Here is a 26,706-nt window from a genome sequence, read left to right on the forward strand (position 1 = left end):
AATGTGTTTGTCCTACTGATTTTCCCACTAACTCACTGGTGATTTAATAAGTAAAGACAGCTTGAATTTCAGACCACAGACTTAGGTTAAAATCCTGACACGTCAGGAAAAACCATGCTCAGACTTTATTTGTAATTGAGTTTTCTAACACTGTAATTGGGCAAGAATTAGAACACATGTAGATTTTATACACTAGGTTTTCAGACAGGAGTCACATTTCAGAGGGCTTAGAACCAAAAGGCCAATATTATATTGGGGCATAATTTAATCACTTAATCAAAGGCCATTCCCAAAGCCTTTCAGTTTCAGCACAAAGTATGGAATGATCACATTTAGTCTTTTTTCCACCTAAATAACTGGTAATAAAGTCAGAAAACCCTATGCATAGTTTTTGACTGATGTTTTTATTCCTCTCTCTGATTTTCACTAACACTGGAGCGTGACAGATGTCTCTTCACTCTGCCTGTACCCCTGATGTGATGCCATCAGTACAATGTTAAACCAGGGTCATTCCTACATGTATGCCCCAAACCAAGGGTATGTCCTCCTGGAGATCCTTAACAGGAACAAAATTAATTGTAAAACAGCACCTTTCCTCATTTAGGATTATTTAAAAATATTTCATACATCTACACATTTAACCAGCCTTAAAACAGCAAGAAGAGTGAAAGTCATCACAGATTCTTTTTAACAGCAAGAGGGACTCCCTGGCCTTTATATGGAAAAGATCAAAAAAACAAGTCACAGGAAGAAATGTGGTTTTTAGATAAGCTGCAGGAAACCAGGGTAAGGAGTTGTGCATTACAGGACAAGCACAGGAGATGCTGGGTTTTCATCATCCAGGATGTTGCACACAACATATATTCCATGCCAGGCCCAATAACAAAGTCATGTTGGCTGCTGGCCCTGTTGTCCAAAGCACTCAGGGAAATCGTAAGGTAGGCTTGGAAAATTACCCTGTGCACCTTCCAAACACCTGATTAATTCTGACTGCCTGCTTCTCCCAAGTCAACTGTCAAGAGCCAATGCTGTGCCAATCTAAAAGTGCAACAAGAATGAAGTGAGCGAGTGTGGAAATCAGGAACTTTGTAGGAAAAGAAAAAGTGAGACTTCATTAAGGATAATAAATATTTTCACTAGTTACTGTCCAGACAAAAGTACTTCTATGGAACATGCATTTATTTTGCTCTGTGATAAAAATGGTCTACTCCAAGCAAGAATGTTATTTCCCAGCAACACCATGAGAGCTTTCAGAAGGACTGACTGACCAGTGATTTGTCAAACCAAAGAACAAAATGATAAAATAAGTTTTCTAAAGAAAATACATGCTTCAGACCCTATTTTTCCATCATCACTCAGACCAGAAGACTTCAAGAACACCTCAGAATTGTACATGTGGTGAAAGCAGGGCCCCTGTGCAATGGAGCTTGTTAGAAACCACACAGAAAATATTCCTCAAGTTCTCAAAGAACAACAATCCAGAATGGACCTGGAACTTAAATCTATTCACTGCTCTGAACAGTAACTGAATCCGGCTTTTAAATTCAATTTAAAACAGGAATATTTCTGGTTATAGCTTCCCAGAAACAGGTCACCTCGGATTTCAGTGGATTTCATGGTCCCTTCCCTCCTCCTCAAGAACAGCAGGTAAGGAGATGCCAGGGAGTGCTGGGAAGAGTGCAGGATCCAGGACCTCCAACCAAGGTCCCACCAACCACTCCAAACCTCTTCCCCAGCTCACCATACCCACCAAGGGCCCCTGCCCAAAATGCCACACAGATCAAGTCAGGTGAGGTGTGTCAGATGGGTGCAATGTGTCAGATCAAAGCTGTCAGTCTGACCTGGAACTGCACTGGGATAACTCCAGCCCCTGATGGATGTGCACTAGAGCAGATCTTAAAAAAAACCAAACCCAGCACTGCTTCAATTCCCTGTCCAGATGATTTCACAGGGATCCCATATGGCCTTTGTGAAAGCACATGAACACTTATTAATTTTATTCCACTTCCACCTGCTTTTATCACAATGTCACATGTCTCCCAAAGGCAGACTGCAGTCCAGGCTCTGAACAGGATCTTACACATCCCATTTTGTCTGCTCATTCCCCTTCCTGTACTTCTAACTATCAGAAGCAAGAACATCAGTTCCCATGATGACCTTCGAACTACAGAGAAGAAAAATTAAGACATTGCTCAAAATATTTTCAACAACAATCTCTTAATTGCTTACCCTCAGGAAACTCTGGAAGCAACCTGAAATTACAAATATCTCATTTGGTGGGGCCTAGCCTTGGTGGAAGGAATTTCCTGCACCTGGCACATTCAAGATTATGGCAGATATTACCACTAGAAACTGCCCACAACATCTGGAGTTTGGACCCCAAATTCCCCTCCTTTCCACAAGCAGCTTTAAACCTAATTATGTAAATGTCCATTTAATTACGTTCCAGTAAATGTCCCTAAATCCTCGAGACATGAGAAGCAAATACGTAAAGAAAATTCTCTGAAAACTGACCCAGGCAAAGGCCTACATAAATAAAACTGCACAGCAACAGAAAAACCTGCCAAGATATAAAATAAGTAATGGCAGATGGAATGGAAAAGAATATTTTCATTTGAAGTACAGCCAAAAAATTAAAGACATAAAAGGGGAAATGCAAAAAAAAAAAAGACCTCTGAGTTTCTGCTTTTTGAAAGTGCATAATAGGCCAATGTAATGACATCAGAGAACTCTGGGTTTCTCCTGTCCCCACTGCAAAACGTGAGCAATCTGTACATTCACTTTTCCTACCGATTGTTCCTTAAAAGTCGCAAAGGTTCCAGAATTCCTGACACCGAACACAACTTTAGTAAGACCCAGATGAAAGCAAGGAAGGATTGTGAAGTTCCCTGTGACCAAAGCAGAAGCAGGTTGGTGTTTAAGTGCTCAGTTATATAAATAAATATTCTCAGAGGGAAGCGGAAGCCCCAAAGGCAGGAGGGGGAAATGAGGGGTGCTGCTGAATCCCTGGTTTGTGCTTTTCTGCCACTGGTCTTAGATACTGGCTGTCACTGCAACCAGATCCACTGAACTGTTTACTTGCATCATTCACTGGTCAGAAGCCATCACCACAAAAATACCAATTAATGAATGCAGACTTATGTCACAAAACAGAAAGAAAGGTTCCTTAGTGATGCTTTGGTAACAGGTAACCAAATGCTGCAGGGTTTTTTGTTTCTTCAACCATTTGCCCAACAAAGTTTAGATGATTGCATTGAAGTATATTAAAAAATAAAAACCCAAACAAATAAAGAGCCCCAATCTTTCATTGAGAAACTCTATTCTCATTTACAAAACCCTTGAGCAGATTATGAAAGAGGAGATGGCAGCTGCTAATTTAACTCAGGCCCAGAGGACTCATTCTGTTTGCACCCCTGTGCACCACAAACCTTCAATTTTCTCCTTTCAATACTTGCACAAGAAGATGAGAAACTTGCACCCAGAGGAAAAAGGCACTTAAATTTTACTGAATTTGGCCCTACAACACACAGGCACTGAAAACACTTCACCATTAATGAAAGAGGCAGAAAAAGGCTTTAAAAAGGCACATTTCAGTGCAATGCAGATACAAGGTAAGAGGACTTAGAAGCAGTTGCCACAACATAAGAAATTTTAACATATGATAAAACAATATTAATTGTGTTCTCCCAATTAAAAAAACAATGTATCAACAATGCATTAAAACCCCACAATGCCACTAATTAGAATTAACTATTCTATGCAGAAAAAAATGGCAAGCCTTTTTATTGGCTACCATCACTTTATTAAAAACATTTAAGCAATCTAGGTGCACCTTCTGGAACACAGGTCTTTGTATCAGTTTGCATGGCCTGAAATAGGAAGCAAAGTGCCTCTGAAGGTAAAACATGCACTTTCCAAGCACTGTGCTTTGTATGTTTTTATTGATTAAGACAATATTTCAACTGAGCCTCTAAGGAAATCCTAAGATATCACAACATCCAAACTCCTTTCTTTCAAGACTGAAAGCAGCCATTGGTTAACCAACCACCATCACCACAGAGCACCAGAACAGCTTAATTCAAACTACTTCAATTATCAGAGCACCTGGAAAACAACTTCTTCAGGTGGAAAGAAACAGTGCAATCCTTCACGTTGGTCCTGGGCACTGGTGATGTTCTTCATCCCTCCCTCTGGATTCTGCCATGAGCCAGGTGCCCCAAGGCCCAGGTGGGCACACCTGAGACAGGGGACAGGCTCTGCAGGACTCTGTGCCATCTGCTGAGAAGGTGGGGTCACCTCAGAGAACCCCAGCGACCGCCAAGCCGCACACTCCTTCTCCTGGAAAACATCCTTCTCCTCAGGCCAGTGGAGAGCAACAGAAGAGCCTCATCTTACCAGGCAGAGGCAAAGCCAAAGAGACTAACACAGCTAGAGTGCAAACTGTGAGGGAAATCAGTTAATGTAGTAAAACTACCTTAAATTAATCCCTGTTTGTGGTTTGAGAGGAGAGCAGTGAAGTTGCCAGCAGATGCCAGTTTGCATGCTCCGGGAGGTACTGGAGTGCTCAGTCTGGGTATAAGCTCTGCAGAAAAGTTCTGGCAACCCATTTCCAGACATACTGAAAAATATTTGATCTGGTTATTAACATTAACAATACTGACAAAAATACTACAAACTGGCAAACTGATAAAAGAGGGAAAAATGGCAAATATCAGAGGTAGTTACAGCACTGTTGTTCTAAGTGAAGTTGTTCAGTGGATAGACAGGATTTGCTGAAGGCCCTTCCAGCCTTCAGTTGTGCCTGCTTTTCCAGGGAGGATATTCTGGCAACTGAGTTCATAAATTCAAAAAACAGAGTCAGAACAGCAGCTTTTATATTTAACCTAAAACACGATTTCTTAAGTAATCCAGTTAGGTTCCCATTCATACTCCCTGTCACACTGTTCAACACAGACAAAAATCCTTCTTGAAGCTCACCATGACAGGAACTACACTGAATAACAGCATCAGTGCTGACAACCACCACCTGCCAAACACAGAACCTGTGAGGCCAAGGGATCTCAACATCAATGCTTGCGCTGTTGGGCTCATGGAACTCCAGACTGCTTTGGTTTGGAAGGGACCTTGCAGATCATTTAGTTCCACTCTCCTGCCATGGGCCAGGACACCTTCCACAAGAGCAGGCTGCTCCAATCCAGTCTGGCCTTGAACACTTCAGGGATGGAGCAGCCACAGCTTCTCTGGGCAACCTGTGCCAGGGCCTCACCATCCTCACAGGGAAGAATTCTCCCCAAGTATCCAATCTAACCCTGTCCTCCACCAGTGAAGCCATTCCCCCTTGTGCTGTCACTCCAGGGGCTGGAGTCACTTTGGTGCTGGAAGGGGTCTAAGGTGTCCCTGGAGCCTTCTCTTCCCCAGGCTGTACAACCTCAATTCTCTCCATAGCAGAGCTGCTCCAGCCCTGGGAGCATCTTCATGCCCTCCTCTGGACTCCCTCCAGCACGAAAGTTCTTAAGTCATACTCTGGTACTGCTCCATGTTTTCCAAAGTATGAGGATCCAACGTCCCCCACTGACTCCATGGATGCCTTCACACGGCGTGAGAAGCTTGTCCATATCCCAGCTGCATTCCAAGCCCTCTTCCCATCATTTGCAAAACAAGCCTCTGGCAGGCTCCAATCACCCTGGGCAACTTCCCTGCTGCAGCCAGGTCAGTGATGGTGCCACCTCAGCCACAAACCAAATCAACTGCCTACAACCCACTGCAAACTGGGACAGGCTACCAACAGAGCAGGAGCTGGGTCCCTGGGCACTGGGAAAGACTGAAACAGTGTTTATACTTCCTGGGAATAATCAACACGAACTATGGTCTACACCAGGAGAAAAAACATGCTACGAAACTTTACTTTTTTCAGGCACTCACTGAAAAAAGATGCTTAAATATAGCACAAAGCTACTCTGGGAAGGAGGGGAATCTTCCACTTGAGCCTCCAGCCTGCAATTCATCAATGCAACACATCCAAAATTCAGGAGGAACATAACCATGCTGCAGCATCTCCCCTTTCACCTAAACGCTGCGGACAATCCCCAAGACAAAATAAATGAGGGAGAGAGAGAAGTATTTATTTATGCTTACAAAAAGCTGTTTGGCTGAAAATCCCATCTCCAAAGCTCAGTTCTCCACAAAGCAGACTCTGCACTGCCAGCAACATGACGAATTTCTCCAAAGCCCTTAGAGCATGGCGAGAAAACCACAGGAAGCTGCTCAATAAAAATAAACTTCTTTTCATCTTACACTCTATATATTAATGTCAATTTCTCTTCCACTCCAGCTTCTGTTTCCCTTCTTGTCTCCCTCCCAGGGCATAGCATACTTGATTTATTAGAGCTAATTCATTAAAGCAAATTAATTTGGCATCTATTTCTCAGGATCCCTTAGTCAGATTAGGATTCTATCATATTCTACCAAAAGCACACAAAAATGCAAACACTGATCCTAGGCAACCTGAAACCAACAGATGCCTGAGAAGCTGAAAACGCCTCTAATGAAACTGCAGTCAAAAGAATAAATTCCACTTCAAGGAGGCTGCTACAATTCAAGAATTTAAATAGGTCCAATCCTGACGCATTTCCAAAGGAAATCCTTGCAGCTCTGCATACTTTGGAGAGCTTAATTTACCCAGAGAAATGGGTGAACCACCACTGCTCAGCCACTGGGCGACTGCGGCCTGCAAGTTTTTGCTTCAAAAGCAGCAAACTAACACAGTATTTAAGCACACACACAGCATTTCCCTTTCCTGATGATAAGCTGGCACTAGGCAAACATCAGCAAGGAGAATTAGATTATTTCACACCGGTCTGAGATGATGTACCAAATTTATGCCCTTTTCTTTTTTTTTTTTTTTTTTTTAAGCCTTACAGCAGCACAGACAGCTCAAGAGCAACGTCTCACAATGCACAAAAATTAACACCCCAATAAAAACAAACCTAGAAAAGATAAAACCCTTTGGCTTTCCCTCTTATGTCAGACAGGATGGCCTTCACCTTGCTCTCCAGGGAGCATCAGCTCCATCAGTGCCCACATTCCACTAATAAACTCAAGGCTTTGTGTCACTGGTGTGGAACAGGCAGGTATTGATACAGCACAAAAGCAGGAGCGAGGCGCTAGCAGGGAATCCGCTGTCTCCGTTCGGTCCAGTTGCGTTCCGTATCTCACAATTACCTGACTGGAATTCTTAATTTGAGAGCCAGAAGACACTGCACGAATAAACAGAAATATGCTGCCTTTGCAAGTTTCACGTTAGAAAGGCTGGATTTGCTTCCCGCCGCTGGTACGTCATTCATTAAGCACCTCATCAGCCGAGAGGCTACTAATTATTTCGATAAAAATTAAGCAGGATAACGTAAGGAAAGGGAAGGGGAAATCACCCCGGCTTCTGGAGCGAGCCGGAGTGATTCACGGCTCCCACACACAGGGATGACTTTCATTTGGAATTCACCTTCCCAGGCCTTTTGTTCGGGGTTCTTCCCCCCTGCTCCGGGGGGGGGTGGGGCTCGCGCGGGGCCCGGTCGCGGCGGCGCGCGCGCTCCGTCCTCAGCGCCGGTGCCGCCGCCGCCAGACACCGACCGGGACCCGGCCACGGGAGGGGGCGGCGCCGGAGCACTGCGCATGCGCGTCGCCGACACGCATCGCCCCCGCCGCGTGCGCGCGGGCGGGCACGCGGCCGCAGCGCCGGGAGCGCGCGGGGGAGATCCCGATGGGAACGGAGGAGGCGGGAAAGGAAGGAGGGGGGGAAAAGCGGGACAGAGCGCGGCAAAAAGTGAAGCTTCCCTGACCGGGAATCGAACCCGGGCCGCGGCGGTGAGAGCGCCGAATCCTAACCACTAGACCACCAGGGAGCGATACTCGGGGTTTTCGCTCGTGATATTTCACGTACTGCTCTGCGGCCAGCCGGGGACGGTGACACCGTGGGACCGGGACTGCGGTACGGGGGGCGGGGGCTGCCATCCATCACGGGAGCCGCTGGCTGTGGCACGGAGACCGGGATCTGCAGTGGGGTTGGCGGCTGCGGCACAAGGCTCAGTGAGGCCGGGGCCTGCAGCTCGCCACAGCAGCTGGTGACCGTAGCACCGGGAGCGCTGGATCCGGGGCTGTGACACCGGGATCTGCGGGGCTGGGGGCACAGGTACGGCGGCTGCAGGGGCAGTGGAGCAGCCGGAGGCTTGGGCTGCAGCAGCGCACGGAACACGCTCAGGACATCATCACCCGTGTGCTGCGGGCCTGAGGGTTCGCTGCCTTTAGGGCGCTGTCACTCAGCCACTGCCCGCACACCGACCCCAGCGTGCCCGGGCAGCACCTTCACCCCCGGCCTGTTCCGAGAATCCCATCCTGCCACCCCACCCTCCCAGCCTCACACCGGCCCTTGGAGTCCCCAGTGCAGAGCTGGTTCCCTTTAACAAAAACGATTGCTTACAATTAGGACAAATGAGGTTTTTAAGCTCATGAGTCTGCTTTTCCCAGTTGCTCATGTTTCCTGGCATTCCTGGCTGTTCCCTGGGAAACGCGGCTATTTCCCAGTGTTAGGTAAAAACACAATTACCACCCATCCAGTGCATCCTGGAGCAGGTGACGCTGGGGTGGTGACCTCAGGAACACTGGTTCCAGTTTTCCCTCCCATCACTCCAACACGGTCCTGCTGGTGTGTGGCTTCTCCGTGAGGCTCTAATGGCCTTTCCCGTCTGCTGCCTCTGACTCACGTTTTAAAGAAATGGATGATGGATCCTATTTGCCAACAGAGTCATCACCATGAATCACACACCCACACCATCTCCTTGCTCCAGCTCCATCCCCAGCTCAGCTCCTGCACCTTTCCCTGTCCAAAACACCAGCCACTTGCAGGGCTCCCCAGCACTGACCTTGGAACTTGCACAGAGTCTGCACTCAAGCAGAGATGCTGAGCCCACCCCAGCACCCACGGGGGTGCATCAAGTGGGCCCAGGCTGGCAGCTTGGCTCTGGACACTGCCCGCTCGGCCAGGATGAGCACAGGCTGCTGGAGTGGTTGTGCAACCCCTCTCAGACCATAAATCTCAAATTCCTTAAAAAACACTTGCTGTGGTTTTGGCTGAGGGTTGGGACAGCAGGGAAAAGTGGCTCCTTCCTGTTTTTTGTAGTTACTTTTTGATTCGGCTGTTTATCTGCTTTGTGGAATGGAGCCCTCTGCCCTCACCTCAGCCTGGGTGCTCCCAGCAGCATCTCTCCTCCAGGATCAAGTCTCACACCAACCTGTCTGTCCTTAGCCCCACTTGGAGAGATGTAGTTTTACCTAATGAAGTGATGTAGGAAAAATACCCCCAACCTTCAAAACAAACACCCAAACCCCACAAAACCAAAACCAAACCCTCATCACCAAGCAGATGTCCCAAACCTAGCTGGGCATCCTTCCTCTGAAAACAGCACACTGAGGATCTCTGCTGGCCTCTCCACAAGCTATTTGCCTGCTCTGCACTGCCCTTTTAAACTTGGAGACAGCAGCTCCAGCCATCCATCTTCAACTTCCCTGTGCTGTGCTGTTTGACTGCCAGAGCTCCCATGGCGGTGACTGATTCCCTGAGGTATCACGCTGTCAAGCCACGCCAGCACCCCAGCTGCAGCTTTTCCACATTAGAAATTTCTCCAGCCTCAGCTCCCACTGCCAAGGTTACTGCTGGGACTGCAGCCCCAATGCTCTCAGCTCAGGAAAAGGGCATGAGGAAGTCTGGAATTCACCTGCAGCACCAGCCATGGTGGGAAACAGCTTGGGAACAGTGTCCAGCATCTTGGAAAGGAAACATCAGACTGTAAATATTATTTACTACATTCCTTCATGAGAGAGCATCCACAGAGCCAGCAGATAAGCCCGAGGGACAGGATGGAATATTTCACTTGCTTCTTGCCTCAGGCTGCTGCAGGCAGTTGGTATTTACCTGACAAGTTCGTAACAACCACTCAAGAGAGGATTTCAGTGCTGTTAGAACAAGACAAAGACATTCACCCCATTTTCTCCCAAAGGAATTCTTTATTGACACATTTCCTCAGTCTTTATCTTAAAGAGAAACAGTTCCATACCCAAGCTCCTGCAGTCCTCATTTCACTGGCTCTGTTCCTCACAGTTCCAGTCAAACGAGGAGTGCTCGTGAACGACACTCTACACTCCACTATGGCCTAGTACATCTGCCCACTAACATCTCATCCCACATCCCCAGGTCTGCAGAGGGAGGGGAGCAGGGGTGGGGAAATGGAAATTTATCAAATCAGTGTCAAAACTTGCTTCTCTAAAGGGTCAGAGGCAGTTCAGTCCCTCCGGGGTGATTAACCACTAAAACTACCCAGATATGTACATAAGTTTAAAGACCTGAGTAAGTCCCACTTCGCCTCTAAGGCACAGAATTGCTCACTCTAGGTATTTCTACGTGGAGGCACCTTGCCTAGAATAAGTTCAGGCCTCTAGGAGAAAACTTGGAATTTGTCAGCTCCTGAGCAATGAAGTTGGACATCAAAAGAGCAAAACATCCAGCCCCTGGAGGGACTGGGTGAGCTCCATGACTCTCTGCCAGTTTTGTAAACTAAAATTAGAGCTGGGGCTTTCAACTGAGAAACCCATCCAGTCACAGCCAGATGTACCAGCTGGAGGAGCCCTCAGAGAGCAGAGCAGAGTCCCTCCAATGGTATCCATATTCCAGCCTTCAGAAATTCCTCCTCCAAGAATGAAGGGATAAGCTGAGAAGGGAGAAGCAAGTTTCATACACTCGGGAAACAGAGTGCACCACTGAATTTAACACAAGGACTGGCTTTATAAACATGCTGCTATGACTGCATGATGCAAAACTCCAGTGCTCAACAACCAGCTTTAGAACCCTTGCAGTCTCCTCTACAGAAAATAAATCATAAACAAGTAAAGCATAAGTGATGTAAGGCTTGCAGTTCAGCTTCAGAGTCCAAGGGAGCATTGCCCTAATATGCAAAAGCTTTTTTTTTTTGTTTGTTTTTATGCTTTATTTCTTTAAAGTTCATTGCATTTAAAAATAAAGATTCTTAGTTTCGTTAAAGCTAGAGCATTAGTGTAACAACGAGGCAGCTGCTAAGTGAAGTTTACCTTTTAGGAGCCCAGAAAAAACCTCAACTGTTTACCCCACTACCCAACAGCTCCGATGAGAGCCAGAGAAAACAGTAACAGGAGAAGCCTGGGAGCTCCCAGAGTAGCCCACACAGAGAACGGAGCCAGAAGCTGAAGCTAAGGTGCCCATGCAACTTGGCTTCTCCAGTTACTGCCCTCCTCATGCTGCTCAGGGCCATGCGTCTGCTCCAAGCCATGTAAGACAAGGGAAAACTGTTTGCATCTACAGCAGTGGCATTTCTGAGCTACTTTAAGGAAACTCCAGCTTACACGCTCTCCCAAAAGGACAGCAGTGATACATTTAATCTACAAACTTTAGTGTAAAATATTATTTGTGTACAAAACTTTGCATTCTCTTTATTTGACTTGGATCCAGCAGCAGTGTCTATGAATGAAGGATGGATCTCTCCAGACTGGCTCTCAGCCCCTTCTTGGATTCGCAAGTTGTTGCTGTGGTGAAGGTTTGGGAGGGAGGGGGCTCTTCCAGTTGTGCACAGCTGTGCAAAGCCACATCCAGGCCTAGAAGGGAGCGTTGTCATGTGGAGGCTTGTCCCCAGCTCCAGAGGGGGAGTGGAGGCCGTCAGTGCTGTTTTCCCTGCTGCCCACCACTCGGGACTGGAAGGAGAGAAGAGAGTGAGGACACCAAGAAGGCAGCACTGGGAATACCAAGTCAATTCCCCCTTGTCGAGGTCACCTACTGTAGCCAAGACTTCACATATCTGAGAGGCCATTTGCCCGAATACTAGTCTACAAGAAAAACATTGCAGAAATTAAAGTTTCTGCACAAGGCTTCACACTCTGTGTTTACAACACAAAACAGACTGTTACCTTTATGGTCCCAACTCTATCTTCAAAGGACTTGAAGGTTGCAGAATTCCTTGAAGAAAGAAGAGGGGAGAAAAAAACAACAAATCAAGACAAGCTGGCTCTTAACCATATCAAATGGCACAGTGTGACTGGGCTCTGTGGCCATTCTCCTGCAGTGACACCATCACCCAGAACACTTCCAGCTCCTCACAGCCTTTGGCACAAATCTCTCAGGCACACTAGGCATGAACACCACATCCAAACTCTAAAGGAAAACATTTATACCACATACAGTCCACTCAATTACTCAAGCTAAAATGTTGAGGGAAACAAGTCCTAGTTTACTGGGGAATCAAGGCATATTTAAGTAGAGAAGAAAACAGCTCTTAGCTTTAAAAAGCTTCCAGCTAAAAACACTTTGTTTTAAATAGTGGAAAGGGAAAGCTGAGAAAGGTTTAAAACAAAGGCTTCATTTTCCTGTATTACATCCCATGGGGAGGCAGAGGAAGGGCCACATACCTGCACCTATCAGCAGTTTTATTTCTACAGGGGTGATCATTTACATCAGGAAATGCTCACCAAAATCACAGCTTAATAAATTAATCAGAGCATTTCATATTTCTAGCAAAGAAAACCAGGTCAGTTGTTTGACAACCCAACAAGCTGCTTGGCTGGCAAAGGATTTCAGGGAGTGCTCTGTACTGAGCATCCAGACCAGGCAATTACTCATAGAGCTGCTCCCCCGGGCCAGGCTGCGGGAGCGCTGGGAGATGACTCGCCTCATCTCAGTTATTTTTGTTCCAAGGAATTGCTTTAGGTTTGCAGCCACTAAACAATTTCTGCTGATCTGGAAAGAGGATGAACACAGAGAGTTCTGTGGGTTTGTCCAGCCCTGGCAATTATTTCTCCTGCAAGGAGATCACCAGCTAAGGCACAGTGAGGGAAGGCTCAGAGGGTTCCCCTTGGGATTCACCTCAGTGTAGAAATGGCTGTGCCTTACATTGTGGCAGAACTGTAATCCTGCCCTTCAGGCACCTCTGAAAGCTGAAAGTTCAACCAGACTTTGGTACAGGTGCAACACTGCACTTAGTCCAAGAAAAGACAGGTGCTAATGACCTTAAGAGATATTAAAAAACCCTTTAAATAGTCAAACTGCAGGCCGTGGTTAATCCATGCTCAGAGAGGGACCTGCTTGAGAAAGGAGCTGGTTGTCCAAGTCAGAACAAACCCCCCAGCAGTGATGGAGGCAGCTGTCCTCCCCCCAGCCCCACTCAGGAGACACAGCATGTGCTACATTACCTCATGGCTGGCATACTTATCGAGTGGCGGATGGAGTAGCCGCTGCTCGGAAGCGTTTGGGACAAGGAGGAAAAAGTTAACAACAATTCCACACTGTGCAAAAGCAGCCTAACCCAGTCTGAAACACTCACTGTCCACATACAGGTTGCTGTGGGCAGCCCAAGTGGTAGGAGCCAGCCCTCTCTCCCCTTATTTAACAGCTGCAGCCCCGAATTTAGTTTCCTAGACACAGGATAGCCAGTATTTAACTGCAACTGTGATACAGAAGTCAATCCCAGGGCATTGGTTTGTGGTAGATTTCTCAATCTGTGTCAAAAGTTTAGGCAAGGCTTAAATAACCAGCTTCCCCTTTAAGGTCTGCAAGGGTCTGGCACAGAAACAAATGCTCTTTTAGAGCCTTGAAGGGTATCTTACCTAAGGGAATGTGAGATGGAGTGAGCCCTGGGAGAGGCCACGGGCAGCAGAGAGAAAAAGGAAGGCATGGTCAGAAACTTGGACAGAGCTAACACCAAACACAGGGACATGGTCACAGAATCATGGGACAGCAAAGTCAACTACCCAGGAGGAAGCCTCTCAAAATAAATCACAGGAACAAGCCAAAAAAAAAGCTTTTAATTAACTCCAGATAAGCTGTTTCTCAAAGAGCAACAACAACATCTACATCGACTTAGAACCCAGCTGGGGAGGGGAAGGAGTAGATGTGCAACAGAAAACCAAAACATTTTACCTACCCCCATCTATTGCTTTCACATATTTTTTTAAGCATTTTTTTCTAAACTGAAGGTTTTACCAAGCACCAGCTATATTGGCAGAGATACCTCCTTCCCCCATTTCCCCCTGTGATCCCTCATACAAAGACAGCATTGCTCAGACTTCTGGTGAGGACTTGAGTAAGGGCAACCTGCAATGGATACCTGCACTTTATCTTGCCAAGCCTGCAAATCTCAAAGTTACAGTTCAGAGAACAAACACACTTCAGGTTATTAAAGAAAAGATTAAAGGTATCACATTTACCCTGAAACTTGGTTGCCCATTTTTAGGATGGGATTTTGCAATGCAGTAGCATCTCAGCAGTCTAAAACAACAGACTGAGGTTTCCTACTTCTATTAGGAAAATTACCAGGATGCTCTAAAGGAGCTTCTCCTGCCAGAGCAGTGTTTTATTCCACTTAAATATAATTCTTCTGCAGTAGGAAGCAGTCATGGCAAGCTGGATGTGAAGTGCTTGGCAATGAGTACAAGGGCTTTTCCTGACAGCCAGAGTGAAGATGTTGGGCTCTGTGGTTTCATTTCCCCATATATCCATGTCAGCTCTTTTTGGCAGGGCAGATGCCTTGAAATGCTGTCTTTGCATGTGAAATAAATTGACTTTCTACTTACTCTTGCTTAAAGGAGAACAACACAGATAACACATCCATGCACCATGCTGCTCCATATGGAATACCACAAGCACTGGTTCCTTGTTCCGTGTCTTGGCCTGAACCTAGCAGTAACCCTTTTCCTCCTTCCATAAGGATTGAAGGTTTACCTAAATTCCAGGATCTGCAGGCATTTGGGCTCAGGCTAACATTTCATAATGAATTTGCTTGTAGCATTATGTGCAGCAGCAGACTTCATCAGACACCATGAAGTGGACAGGTGGACACAAACCCACAAAGCAACAAAAAGAAAACACTTCCAATTTTGCAGTTTACTGGCATCAGTAAAATGCAGGAACAGAATGTCTAAAAGCCAATTTACTTTTTAACTGTAGGTGGAGATAACAGAGACATCTGAACAGGCCAAGATTTGAAAAAATCCCACCCACTAAGTACATTTCCTCCCCTCAGAGCAATCCAGTAGAGTATTAATGCAGCAAGCACACAGTTACAGCATTAACTTCCCAAGGTTACAATCCACACATCAAAATTATTTTGACCAGAATACAGCAAGTCTAAAGATTTAACATGTTACTTGTATTTAAAAACAATTTGGTCCAAGCATTTTTAATGGAATTAGACCCACACCCTCGCTGTACTGGAGGCTCTGTCCCATTCATCAGGCCTTCCTTGCATTTATCAACCAGTGAAGGCTGACTAAACAAGGAAATCCCCTCTGTTATCTCAACACTTCCAGTGCTGGAAAATAAACTCGCTTTACAAGTGAATTTGTAGTGTAAGAAGATAAAAAACAGAGTACAGTAAAGGAGGTCAGTGTAGGCTACAAGGCCTGTAAGAGAGATTCTCTGGGAACAGAGATCATCCCACTGGTTCAGAGCAGTGATCACAGCAATACAACAGACTTCACTCCTCGTCAGCTCTGATCACATGTCAGAACAACAGAGTTCACCTGGCAAGGGTGAAAAGTGGGACAGCTCCTGCAAAACCTCATGCTCAGAGTTAAACCTTCTTCAGTATCAGAAATAGGAAGACTTGGATGCAGCACAGGAGATAGAAGTCTGTTTATATGTGCAGAGAAAAACTAAAAGTCTTAAAAAAAATCATTACTGTGTTCCCCCGCAGGGCCACATATACAAATCCTGCTGAAATAACTTTGGCAGGGATTCCCAAATGATAAAACAGAAGCTGCCTGTATTTCATAACACCTCACCCAAGGTATTAGCTATAAAAAGGAATGCAGATGTTGAAGCTGAGAAAAACCACTGCTGCAAAGGCCTGGCTCGTGCCTGGGCCAGCTGTGACAGTGACTGTGCCAGGCCAGCTCTGCCATCAGGAAAGCACCCCAGTATCCCTCCCTCCATCACCTGCTCCTGGGATGGCACAAGCACTTCAGCAGCTGCATGACCTGCATTCTCCCAGCTCACAAACAACAGGCAGGACCAAGCCTGTCCAAACAGCTTCTGCCTGTGGCAACCCCAGTTCAGGAGTTCCCCGTGTGGTCCCAAAAAAAGCACAGTTCCCATTCCTTTGCTGCAATAGCCCAGCCAGACTGCAGAAACCAGGCCCCAAGTTCATTTATCAGTTTGGCAAAATGTGTGCTCCCACCACATCTTGTGCCAGTATCTGTAATCTGCTGTGATTACATGAAAGTCTCTTTTTCCATCAGACTAGGGAGTTTCCAGGAAAGAAAAGTTACAACTTGAATGCTGGAAAGGGCAGGAAGCCAGCTAGTCCTCTGCCAAATTCAGAGGTGTGAGCTTCTGAAAACACCAAAAAACACCCTCCAGGAACACAGTAACTAACTCACTGAGGACAGAACCAGAATAAATCAGTTCTATGTGATCAGAGGCCAACAAGTTCTTACCACTCGGATACTCCCAGCCACAGTGGAAGAGGAAATTCCCTACAAAGAATGATAGCTACCCATTCAATCTAAGGTCTGATATAGCATGGTAAACACAAGCTCTAAAAATCCTTCCTTAGTAACCTAGACTGGCTGCACATCTAGAATTAGCTCTCAAATCCAAGAAAAACATGGTCAAGGGATTCTGCATGGAAAAATATGGATGTTATCATCAGTGGGGAAGAAATCTTTAGCTTAAAGCTCTGTAGAAATCTTTAGCTTGAATCTTTAATCTTTAGCTTTAGGTTTACCTGAGGAGCAGGTAAATCACCAATTCTAACCTTGGGCTTTGTACAGCTGAGAATCTCACAGAGCAAGAACCTCAGCCAGGAGAACTGTCCCTCTAGCCAGTTTGAAGAGGTTGAAATTGCAATTATTTCAGTGGTCATCCAACTAAGGAATGGAGATAACTCCAACCACAGAAAAAAATTTTGATGTTGTCATAATCTTCTGAATCAATTGATATTTTCCTACCAACATGACATAACTGTGCCTGGAAGACATGCTGCCCTTCTCCATGGAATGCCAACACCCAGGGCTTGAAACCACATGGAATGCAGCAGAATTTTCCCTTTTTGTTTTTAATCATAACAGAGCACAGGAGGGATGACCCCTCTCTAATCCAAAGCAGTTACACTGAGAAAACACACCACCATAATCCAGTAAGAAATGGAAAAGGGAAATTTTAATTCTAACTTTTTACATATGATATAAAAGCTGCAGTGAATCCACATGAGGGTAAAAGGGAAAAAGCTGCTAAAAATGTTTGGTCAGCTCTCCTAAATCAAACCAAACTTAAATGCCTTAGAACAGGCTTAATAAGAGTTCAGTCTGTCCTAAACTACAATGCACAGGCCACACAGAAGGTGGCAGTCCATCAACAGCAACGTGCTGCCAACTAAATAGAAAAATGGAAGAAAGCCTAGTTATTGTCTAAAGTCCCATTCCTGTTTGAAACCAAGATCAAAGCCCTGGAGTGCAAAGCAGAAATCTTACCTCATGTCACCAAGCTTCCTGCTGATAACAGAACCTACATTGGAAAGGGCTGCTGAAGTCTTCTGTCCTGCCTGGGAAAGGGTTTCCTGGGTCTTCTTATAACTACATGGAAAAAAAATCATAAATTGAACTAACAAGTTGGATCCAAAATTGTCCCCCCCCATTTTGAAAAAGGACCCCATATTAAAGGAAGGAAGCTGGGTTAGTGAGCTGCACTGACTTCACTGAAAGAGCCACTTCCAGATTTGCATATATTTAAATACTTGAAGTTTTACAAAAGCAGTAAGTATAGGATTAATTTTCCATACACTCACCTTATACTATTGATCATATATTCTTAAATCTAACAAATATTTGCTAAAAACCAAAGCAAATCCAATTTTCCACATGGAAGCTCTAACACCTCAGCACTGTACCCTAATTGCTCTGCAACCATCTTTTCATGTTCTGGAGAAAATAAATCTAGGAACTATTCCACACTATCCTTTCAGCCTTGAGGAAGCCATGGCACTTGTTGTGGGGTTATGTTTTGGAGAAAAGAGGCAAGAAGCAAGATCATCATCAGCATACAGAAAAGAAATGCAGGAATGAGCATTAGCTCTACAGCAGCAGTTTAGAAATAAATTAGTAGAGAAGTTTCCTATCAGTTACCATTAACCACAATAGGTAAGAAGCTTTTATTTGTCAGCTGATTATTTGAGTTTATACCTGAGCTGGAGACACTTGAGAACCTTTGTTTCCTCCAGATGAGACTAATCTCAGGAACAAAGATTCTTTGTGTCACTTTCATTAATTCATTCTCTCTAAACTATTCTACAGTTGATGATTAACATCTAGATTTATGTCATTCTTCAAACTACAAAGAAAAGACTCAGGCTGGAAAACAAGTTCAACATTTTAAACTTTTCTTATTCCAAATATTTCAGCTTGATATTATTTTTTTGCCTGGTGAGGACATTTAGGAGGAGGGCATTATAAACAGCCTAATGTTCTCTCATGCCTGAGCTCCCCTGGCTACAAACACCACGGTGACAGATGACTTACTCACATCTCCTTCTCTCCAGGCAGAAGTGCATGGACAGCACCACAGCACCAGAACTGGATTTGAGCAATTCCAGTTACAACATGTTGGGGTTTTTTGTTGGTTTTTTTTTGTTTTTTTTTAAATACCACAGCCAAGTATTTCTGAATCACGAATACACACGAGACTTAGGCAGAACAGGGCAAAACTGCATCAGCTTTTCCTTCCTTCTTCCTGCTTCTCAGAGAGAATTCCTGTAACTCCTATAATTCCTATAACCTCCCATAATTCCATTTTTCAGACCAATTCTTCTTGAAGTCAAGAGCTCCAGAAGAACCTGAGCATACCCCAACAGCAAGGCCTCAACATTGCCTCTGCACAGCACAATTTTCTGCACCTCAGCACAATTTAGGAGTGGACTGATCAGCACCAAGGCTGCTAGATCTCATACAAGGATTGCCTTTCTATTGCAACCACTGTGTTTGAGGAGGATCTCAAGCCCTGCCTTCAGCAGGCAGGCTCCTCCCTGGCTGAGCCCTGTCATGGGATTTGATTTACAGCTGCCTAACAAGTATCGAAGACCTCGTGCTCACCAAAATATGCACTGCTGACTCCAGGTCTGCTTGGCACTCAGAGCTCAGCACTGAGGAAGGGTTTACAGCCCCAAAAGACACCATCATGCCATTCATACTCTTCCAATTGCAAAATTATGCCCAGCTTCAGCAGGCCAGAGATTTTTCACTCGTGTTTTCCACACCTGACAACAGAATTTTTACTATAACCAAAGAACAAGTGCTTGGGTGCTGCTGCTTCTGCCTGAGTGTTCTCCTTCCTCCAGCACAACTGCCTGTGCTGGCAAAGCAATCTAGATCAAGGCAACGATCTGGATTAAATATAAACTTGGAAGCACAAAAAAGCAGCAGCTGGATCAGATGGGCAGCCTAGTCCTGCATCCACAGCTCCCACACACACGTACACACCTCACTGCTGCCAGGCAGAGCCAGGGAAGCACAGGGAGATGAGCAGCTCTGTAACCCAGAACTGCCACCAGACACACACGTGCAGCTGCAGCTGTGACAGCAAGGGATCAGCTTACACAAGGCTTTAATGCAACTTAACTACACCCAGCCCTGACCTAGAAGTTGCAACTCTTCTCCTGCAAGTGCCACAGCCTGGTTTTCCATGGGTGTAAATTCACAAGCACTCACTTTCTTCCCTTAGCCCCAGCACAAAGCACAAAGGAATAATCCAAATCTGGGAGTAATAAATATAAGCTCTGGCTAATACCCCGCTTTACTCACAGGCAATTGGCTGCAGCAGAAGCTGCAGAGATGATCTCTACCCTGTGCTCTTCATCCTGTGGTATTCAAACATTTCACTGAACGCCTCTCCTATAAACCCTGACAGGAAGGAGTGAAATCTGCACCCTCAAATCCTCCTTTATCCATTAACACCAGCTTCCTCTCACTTGCTTTCATCCAGCAATCAGCATTGGAGCTGTCTGGCTAAAGACACAAACTGTGCAAGTCACCTCACATTCTGCTTACAGTGAAACTGGATCTAGGAACAGACTGGGGTGGGTTTTTCCCTGTTTATGTACTGCTTGCAGAGGGAAAGTCTGTGGCCAGGAATGGCAAACACCAGGAAATTCCACAGCATGCAAAAGCACCATAAGGTCAGGAGTCAGGTCCATTCTCAGTTCACTCAAGAGCCTTGTTAGTCACAGAGCAGACCAGCATTGAAACAGGAAAAATGATTTATTTGCATAAAAAACCCCAAAACATCTGAATAAAACCTCACCCTTGGACTACTTGAACTCGCCTTTTTGCACTCACTAAACTCTGAAGAAGTAGAAACTCTGACTAATTTCTGAAATGTTGCTGGAATCTTTCAATCCCCCTCACGTCCCTGTTTCAGTCTCTACCTTGCCAGCACCAATTGTCACTGTCCAGTGCCAAAGCAAGCAGGAAAGCTAAGGTGCCACAGCTCTTCAGGCCCCAAGTGCTCCACAAAAGCACATTTCCGCCACATTTCTGGTGCTTATGAAGTACAAGGAAACAGATACAACCAGGAGTTTTCTGCTCTTGCAGGCACACCCAGGGAGGGACTCTGAACTCTGCTGGAGTCAACCACTGTCAGCAAGCACAAAAACCAAGGTCATTCTACTTGGCAAGTGAAATGGTGACAGTTTACAGCTTCTTAATCTAGAAAACACAGTTGAAAGTAGACCTGCATACTTCAAAGTTCTTTCTGCTACTCCTACACTTTATCTCTGCTCCTCTTTCACCCGTGTTAGGAAGAAAACCATGCATTCACACATGCTGCTGATAACCAGCCAGCTCCAAGGACTGCATTCTATACCCACTGCAGAGAACAAGAAAAGCTGGCTCACATCTAAGACCTACCTCCCCAGTCTAAATCAGCTCAGAAAATAATGACAAAACCTACCTGCCCCCACTCCAGCACTGTACGGGATTGCCCTACATACTGTGGGAAATGCACAGAGAGAAGGACAAAGGCCAACTTCCACAATATCCCTCCATAATTCAGTCCAGATGAGAATTTAATTTCAGGCATTTAGTAAGAGCACATCTAAGAGAGATTTGCATTCAACAACTGGAGTAGAACAGCTGTGAGGTTTAAGCTGTTTGAGCCTATCTGTGGCCCCAGCATGACAGGAAGCTGTCCTGGACACTACAGCTCTATTCTCATCAGGTACCAGATGCTCCTGCTCCCTGCAGAGCATGTTGGGGTAACAAGAAAGTCAGTCTGGCTATTCCACAGCTTCTCAGCTGAAGGTGTAACGTGTGGCACACAGGTTTCAGCTACCCAGGGGTTTCAGCCAGTTCCTGAGACCTGGCAGGCATTTCTAGAGTATCACTTGGATACTCACCTGAGGAAAAGCTCCCTCTCCCAGCAGAGGCATTTATTGGGTTAAAAAAGTTAGAAGCTAGGAAAGATAAATGTCCAGGTAGATTTGGTGAAAGCAGAGGACTGGGAGCAGAGGCACAGCACAGTTAGTGGCAGCAGACTGGCAGAGGAAAGCGTTTGTTAAGGCTGAAGGTTAAGACACTCACGCTTCTGATTGAGTTAATTTTTCATTCCAGTCCTCCAGTGTGCTGCTGGCTGAAAGATATCTACAAACACAACTGAGGTTAGAGACAGCTCCAAGATTCACTACAGATTCTTCTTCTGACACTTTCCACATTATTAGTGACTCTTTACATGTACAGTATCAGAGGCTTTATTTCTCTGACAACAGCTTCAGCCTCTCTGGTACAGCCAGAAGGAAAAGAACTGTTTGAGAGGCAGGGAGACACCTAAGCCCCAGTTTCTTTTGTTTAAGCATGTTCAAACACTGAGCACAAAGAAACAAAGCCTGCAGATTAAAAGGTGTCAGGAAATGAAAAACTTTGCATCTTCTGCTCTCTTCCTACGTGTTCTGTTGCTGGTCTGTATTAAAAGCACAGAGCAGTGAACTGATCTTAAGGACAAAAAAAATCAAACTGCCACACCCAAAGATGTATTTTACCAATACAGCAGGAACCAGACAAACTTAAACTTTTGTTTTTCTGATGTTTAAAAATCATGTTTCTCTGTACAAGAACAGTACCTTAAGGGTTGCTACAACTAACTCTGGAGGTACAGAACACACACACTACAGGAGGTGGCTGCTCCCACCCCAGACAGAACACAGAGGTGCTCAAAGGAGGGGACTTATCAACCAGAATTCACTTGCCCCAGTTAGATCAGTGCCTAATGATGTGATGCTCCCAAGTCACGTTTTCCTCTTAGCTAAATAATCTCCTTCAACACAAGACAAAGGGAGAGAAACTTCAGCACAGAAAGCACTCAAGGGCTCCTTAGGTCCAGTTATGCAGCAGGAATCAATGATTCGTGTCTAATACCAGTGGAGCTCTAATATAATTAAAGAATTTATTCCAGAAGCAAAAGTAGCCAGATGCTCTTTGTCTGCATTTGTCACCTGCTTGAATACACAGCAAAGATTAAAATTAATGGATTTCTAGTGCTGACACTGGGAAAATGCAGCAGATTGAGAAGCTCATGAACACACTGGCAGTTGCACAGCCCCTAATTCCAGCTATGGGGAAGCACCTCCAGCCACTTCTCTCCCAGGTGGCCATACAGAAAGGCAGCAGTCATATTCCTACCACATTCATGATGAGAAGAGAAACAGTTTCACAATAAAGGCAGAGTTCACTAATAAGACACCTGAAACAACAGACTAACCTACTAATTACCAGCTGAAGGGAACTTGGGGTTAATTTTTTTGTCCCCTCCTTTTTTTTCCCATACAAAATGTGGTCTGGTAACTGATTGGAATTTTTCTTCTGCAATAGCAAGACCATGACAGAGATGATGGCAGTAACATTTACTCATCTCCTCTGCAACTGAGGGATGTTTCTAGCTGGAAGCCAGGCATGCTGGAAGTAACAATGCTGCTTCACCCTGCCTCCAGCCCCCAAGCAAGCCCTGATGCCTGGGAGAGCAAGGAGCAGCACAAATCAGGGAAGGCAGCAAGGAACAGGGAGGTGATGCTGAGGAGCCCGAGGCACTCACAAGTCAGACTGTGTCACTTTGTCATTCCACTCTCCAAGTTTCTCAGATGTTTTCACATAACTAGAAACAGAAAGTGTTAATGAATATAACTTTAATATTCATTTTTTAGAAGACAATGACACAGATTCCAGTGACAAAGGAATAACAGAAACAGGGCAGGGATAGAGGAGGGAAGGCGAGGAAAAAGGGAAAGAATAAACAACAAGGGCTCAACAATCAACAATGAACAGCTCAACAATCTGCTCTGCAGTATCACTGTCATTAACTCCAAACCCCAGTTAAGTTACAGGAGACTTTTTAGCCTGAATGATGTCCATGGGCACCCAGAGTTCCTGACACCCAGTGCAAGGACAAACTTACCTCAGAAACCCTCCTTTTGGCACTGTCAAGCACAGCAGGGACCATACCCTTCATGCCTGCTCAGGAACAGTCTCACTTCATATATTTAGGACAAGATGACTCTGGTGAAGCACACCAATATCACAGATTTTTTTTCCTAGGAAGTGTAGGCTTTTAATCCAGGCTATACAACCTAGGGAATGCTTCTGAACTGGCACAAGCTGTGAAACTGCTTGCACTTCTCTTTGAGCCTGAGCTCAGAACAAGGCAGCAGCTTCAAAGAAGGGGTAGAAACGGGCAAACTGAACCAGTAAATGTGATCCAGACTTTTAAGACCATGGCAAAGAGCAGCCAGCAACAATTTATCCCGATCCCAGATATGCAAATCCAGCTTATGCAGAAACAGAAAGGATTTTTTAAGGTGTCTTTTACTCCATCAGAAGAGAACCCTCCAGCCACTGAAGAGAGCTCTGGAATACCCTGCTGGGAAAGTCACACAGAGCCCTGGTTAAACACGGGTGTCACAAGCAGCACTTACGCGTTGGAGACCTGGACATCGTGCCAGCTTTTGGACAGGTTTTGCTTCAGCCCATCCAAGGGAGTCAGACCCAGCTTCCTCTTCAGCTCTCCACAGTGCCTCTCTTTGGCAGCCAGAACTTGTCTGAGAGTACCAATTTCTTCTTCAACCTTAGAGAAAGGCAGAGGTTTGTCTCAAATCACAGTTTAGTTAAAAACTGTAAATTAAAACAGATTTTTACCTCCCTCAAAACTAGCGACACCTCATTAACAATAATTTTAAAAGTTGGGAAGAACATCAGATGAATTATTCAACTCAACATGGACTGAGGTGGAATGGGAGACCACTCAGACTTCACCTCCATACAAGTCACTGTGACTTAGTGACACTGAGATGCACAGAACCCATTCCTTGTATTGTAATTTCAACAGTAAACACCATTCAGTCACCAAACCTTATTAACTAAGATTTTATCTCATGCTTCTTTTCCTCTGATGTCTTTAAAGCAAAGAGCTTTTCCTCAGAAATCTTTCTGACAACACTTTCAAAGCACTCTGGAGCTGTTTCCAGGCAGAGTGGGTTCATTTCCACCTTAGCTGCAGCTCAGCAAGCCCTGCATGAGCACCCAGAGCAGCAAAGTCCTCCCCTGCCACAACCTGCAAGTCAAAGAATCACCACAGGATTCTCACATGAAGGAAAGGACCACAGAAAAACAGCTGCAATTATCTTCAGCCACGTTTCAGACAGAAGTTATAACCTGACCTTTAAACACCAAAAGGTGCTCAAACTTTAGGACGTTACATTGCAAACCCTCAGCTCTTTGAGAGTGTATAGGTACCAAAAATAATTGCCTGTAAACTGTAATAAATATTTAAGAGAAAAAAGTAGGAAGAAAACCTCATTAAGTGCTCCAATGTTCCAGTTTCCTAAGAAAAAATTTATTTCTTTTGCCTAGTATTTGCCTGATAAAATCCTACATTGAGCTCACGGCATCAAAAGCCACTTATTTCCTTAGAGCTCTAAATTAGGCTGTTCTGGGAAAGAGCAAACAACACACCGCAGCGTTTGAAGTACCTGCCAGCTTTGTGCATTTTAACAATTACCTCAGAGACCCGAAGGTAACACTGCAAAATTAAAGACCAAAAACAAAAAGCAAACCCCAACAACAAAACACCCAGCCCTGCCGCTGTGTCTGCTGTTTGCTCCTTCCCAGCAGCACACAGCCGGGCACAAGCGAGCCCCCCGTACCTTGGCGAGCTCGGCTCTCAGCTCCTCCTCCTCGGCCAGAGTCAATCCCTCGGGCGCAGCGCCCCGGGCCGCGTTATCCACGGGAACATCTGTCATGGCATCCGCCAGCAGACCTTTGTTGGGAGAGTTAAGGTTGATATCTGTCGCAGACAAGGAGCAGAGGGCACGGAATAAGCAAGCGGCAGGCGTTATGCAAAGCGGGGCGCGGGGCGGCGGAGCTGCGGCGAGGGGACGGGAACAGAAACCTCCGCCGGAGCTTCCTCCACCGGCGTCCATCGGAACGGGCAGCAGCGCCGGGCATTCCGCGGCCTCACAGCCGCTGTGCCCGGCTCCGAGCGTGGGGACGGGCGCGGCGAGGGAAGCGGAGCCAAGGAGAGACCCCCGGCCGCTCCCCATCCCCGGGGCCGCTCCCCATCCCCGGGGTCGCTCCCCATCCCCGGGGCCGCGTCCCCCATCGCGGCAGCGGCAGCTCCCGCACCGCCGTCCCCGGGCTCCCCCCGTGCCCGCCACCAGGCGCCCCAGGCCCGGAGCAGCCCCCGGGCCGTACCCTGGCTCGCGCTCTCCATGGCGGCGCCCCGGGCCCGTCCAGCCGCCGCCGCCGCCTCCCCCGGTGACGCGCTCAGCGCGCGCCGCCCGCCCGTTCCGGGGAGGGTCGCGGGCACAGCGCGTCACCGCCGCGTCGCCACGGTGACGGTGACACGCGTGTCACTGCCCCCCTGCACCGGACACCGGGGTGACGTCATGGAGGGGGCAGCGCGGCCGGGCGGGGCCGGGCGGTGCCGTGAGCGCGGCCGGAGGGCAGGGGGCAGCACCGGCACGGGGTACCGGGACAGCGGGCACGGCCCGACACACCGGGCGGCACCGGCACGGGCACCGCAGCCATGGGGCAGCGGAGAATTCCCTGCCCTGCTCTGTACGGTCCCCGAGCTCCGGTGCCCCGCCTCCCACCGCGCTCGTTAATTGGCGCCGATCATTCAGCACGGTGACGAGCTGCCCTGCTGTCCCCTCGCCGCTCCTTCGGGGCTTGGGGCTCCCGGTAGGTCCGGCGGTGGCTGCGGTACCCCCAGCCCGCCCCGGTACCCCCAGCCCGCCCCGGCTGCCCGGTCCCGGTGTGCAGCTGCAGGGATCAGGCCGCTGCCCGCTCCAAATGTGCCTCAAAAACCGGATTCTGCGGTGCCACCTGCAGTGGCATCAAAGGGGAAGCAGTGGCAGGAGGGGGGGTCTGGCCCGTGCCTGCCGCGGCAGAGCCGGCTCTGGTGACAATCTGCTGTTCCCTTTGGAGGGATGGGACCCAAACCCGCCGGCAGCACAGCCTGCAGTCCGCCCTGGGTCCGAGACCTGCCTCAGGGCTCAGGGAAACCCTGGGCTGCTCCGCTCCCAACTATTTTGCAATCCCTTCCTTGAAAATCCCACTGGGTTGGGGCCTCGTTTCATTTTCAGAGCTTTTTCCCCTGTCTCTTCG

The 26,706-nt window shown here is 46.8% G+C and overlaps 1 protein-coding gene and 1 non-coding gene across 5 annotated transcripts; both read right to left on the reverse strand.

The window, feature by feature from the left end:
• Positions 1 to 7,826: 7,826 nt before the first annotated feature.
• Positions 7,827 to 7,898, reverse strand: TRNAE-CUC. The gene has a single exon. It is a non-coding gene; the product is annotated as a tRNA-Glu (tRNA).
• Positions 7,899 to 10,041: 2,143 nt separating this feature from the next.
• On the reverse strand, positions 10,042 to 25,946 carry TPD52L2 (TPD52 like 2). Of its 4 annotated transcripts, none has more exons than XM_041458284.1 (8): positions 25,792 to 25,946; positions 25,245 to 25,357; positions 24,018 to 24,166; positions 23,141 to 23,200; positions 21,637 to 21,696; positions 17,539 to 17,640; positions 11,983 to 12,031; positions 10,042 to 11,769 (listed from the first exon to the last, which is right to left on the reverse strand). In XM_041458284.1, exons 1-8 carry the CDS (start codon positions 25,808 to 25,810, stop codon positions 11,674 to 11,676), a joined length of 648 nt encoding a protein of 215 aa, XP_041314218.1. In that variant the 5' UTR covers positions 25,811 to 25,946; the 3' UTR covers positions 10,042 to 11,673. The 4 variants fall into 4 exon arrangements, with proteins under 4 accessions (XP_041314218.1, XP_041314217.1, XP_041314219.1 ...); XM_041458283.1 differs by having other exon boundaries at positions 25,245 to 25,384; positions 25,792 to 25,920; XM_041458286.1 differs by lacking the exon at positions 10,042 to 11,769 and adding an exon at positions 11,801 to 11,901 and having other exon boundaries at positions 25,245 to 25,384; positions 25,792 to 25,927.
• Positions 25,947 to 26,706: the final 760 nt, after the last annotated feature.

This window comes from Pyrgilauda ruficollis, unplaced genomic scaffold (genome assembly GCF_017590135.1).
Source record: "Pyrgilauda ruficollis isolate IOZ18807 unplaced genomic scaffold, ASM1759013v1 scaffold127, whole genome shotgun sequence".
NCBI lineage: Eukaryota > Metazoa > Chordata > Aves > Passeriformes > Passeridae > Pyrgilauda > Pyrgilauda ruficollis.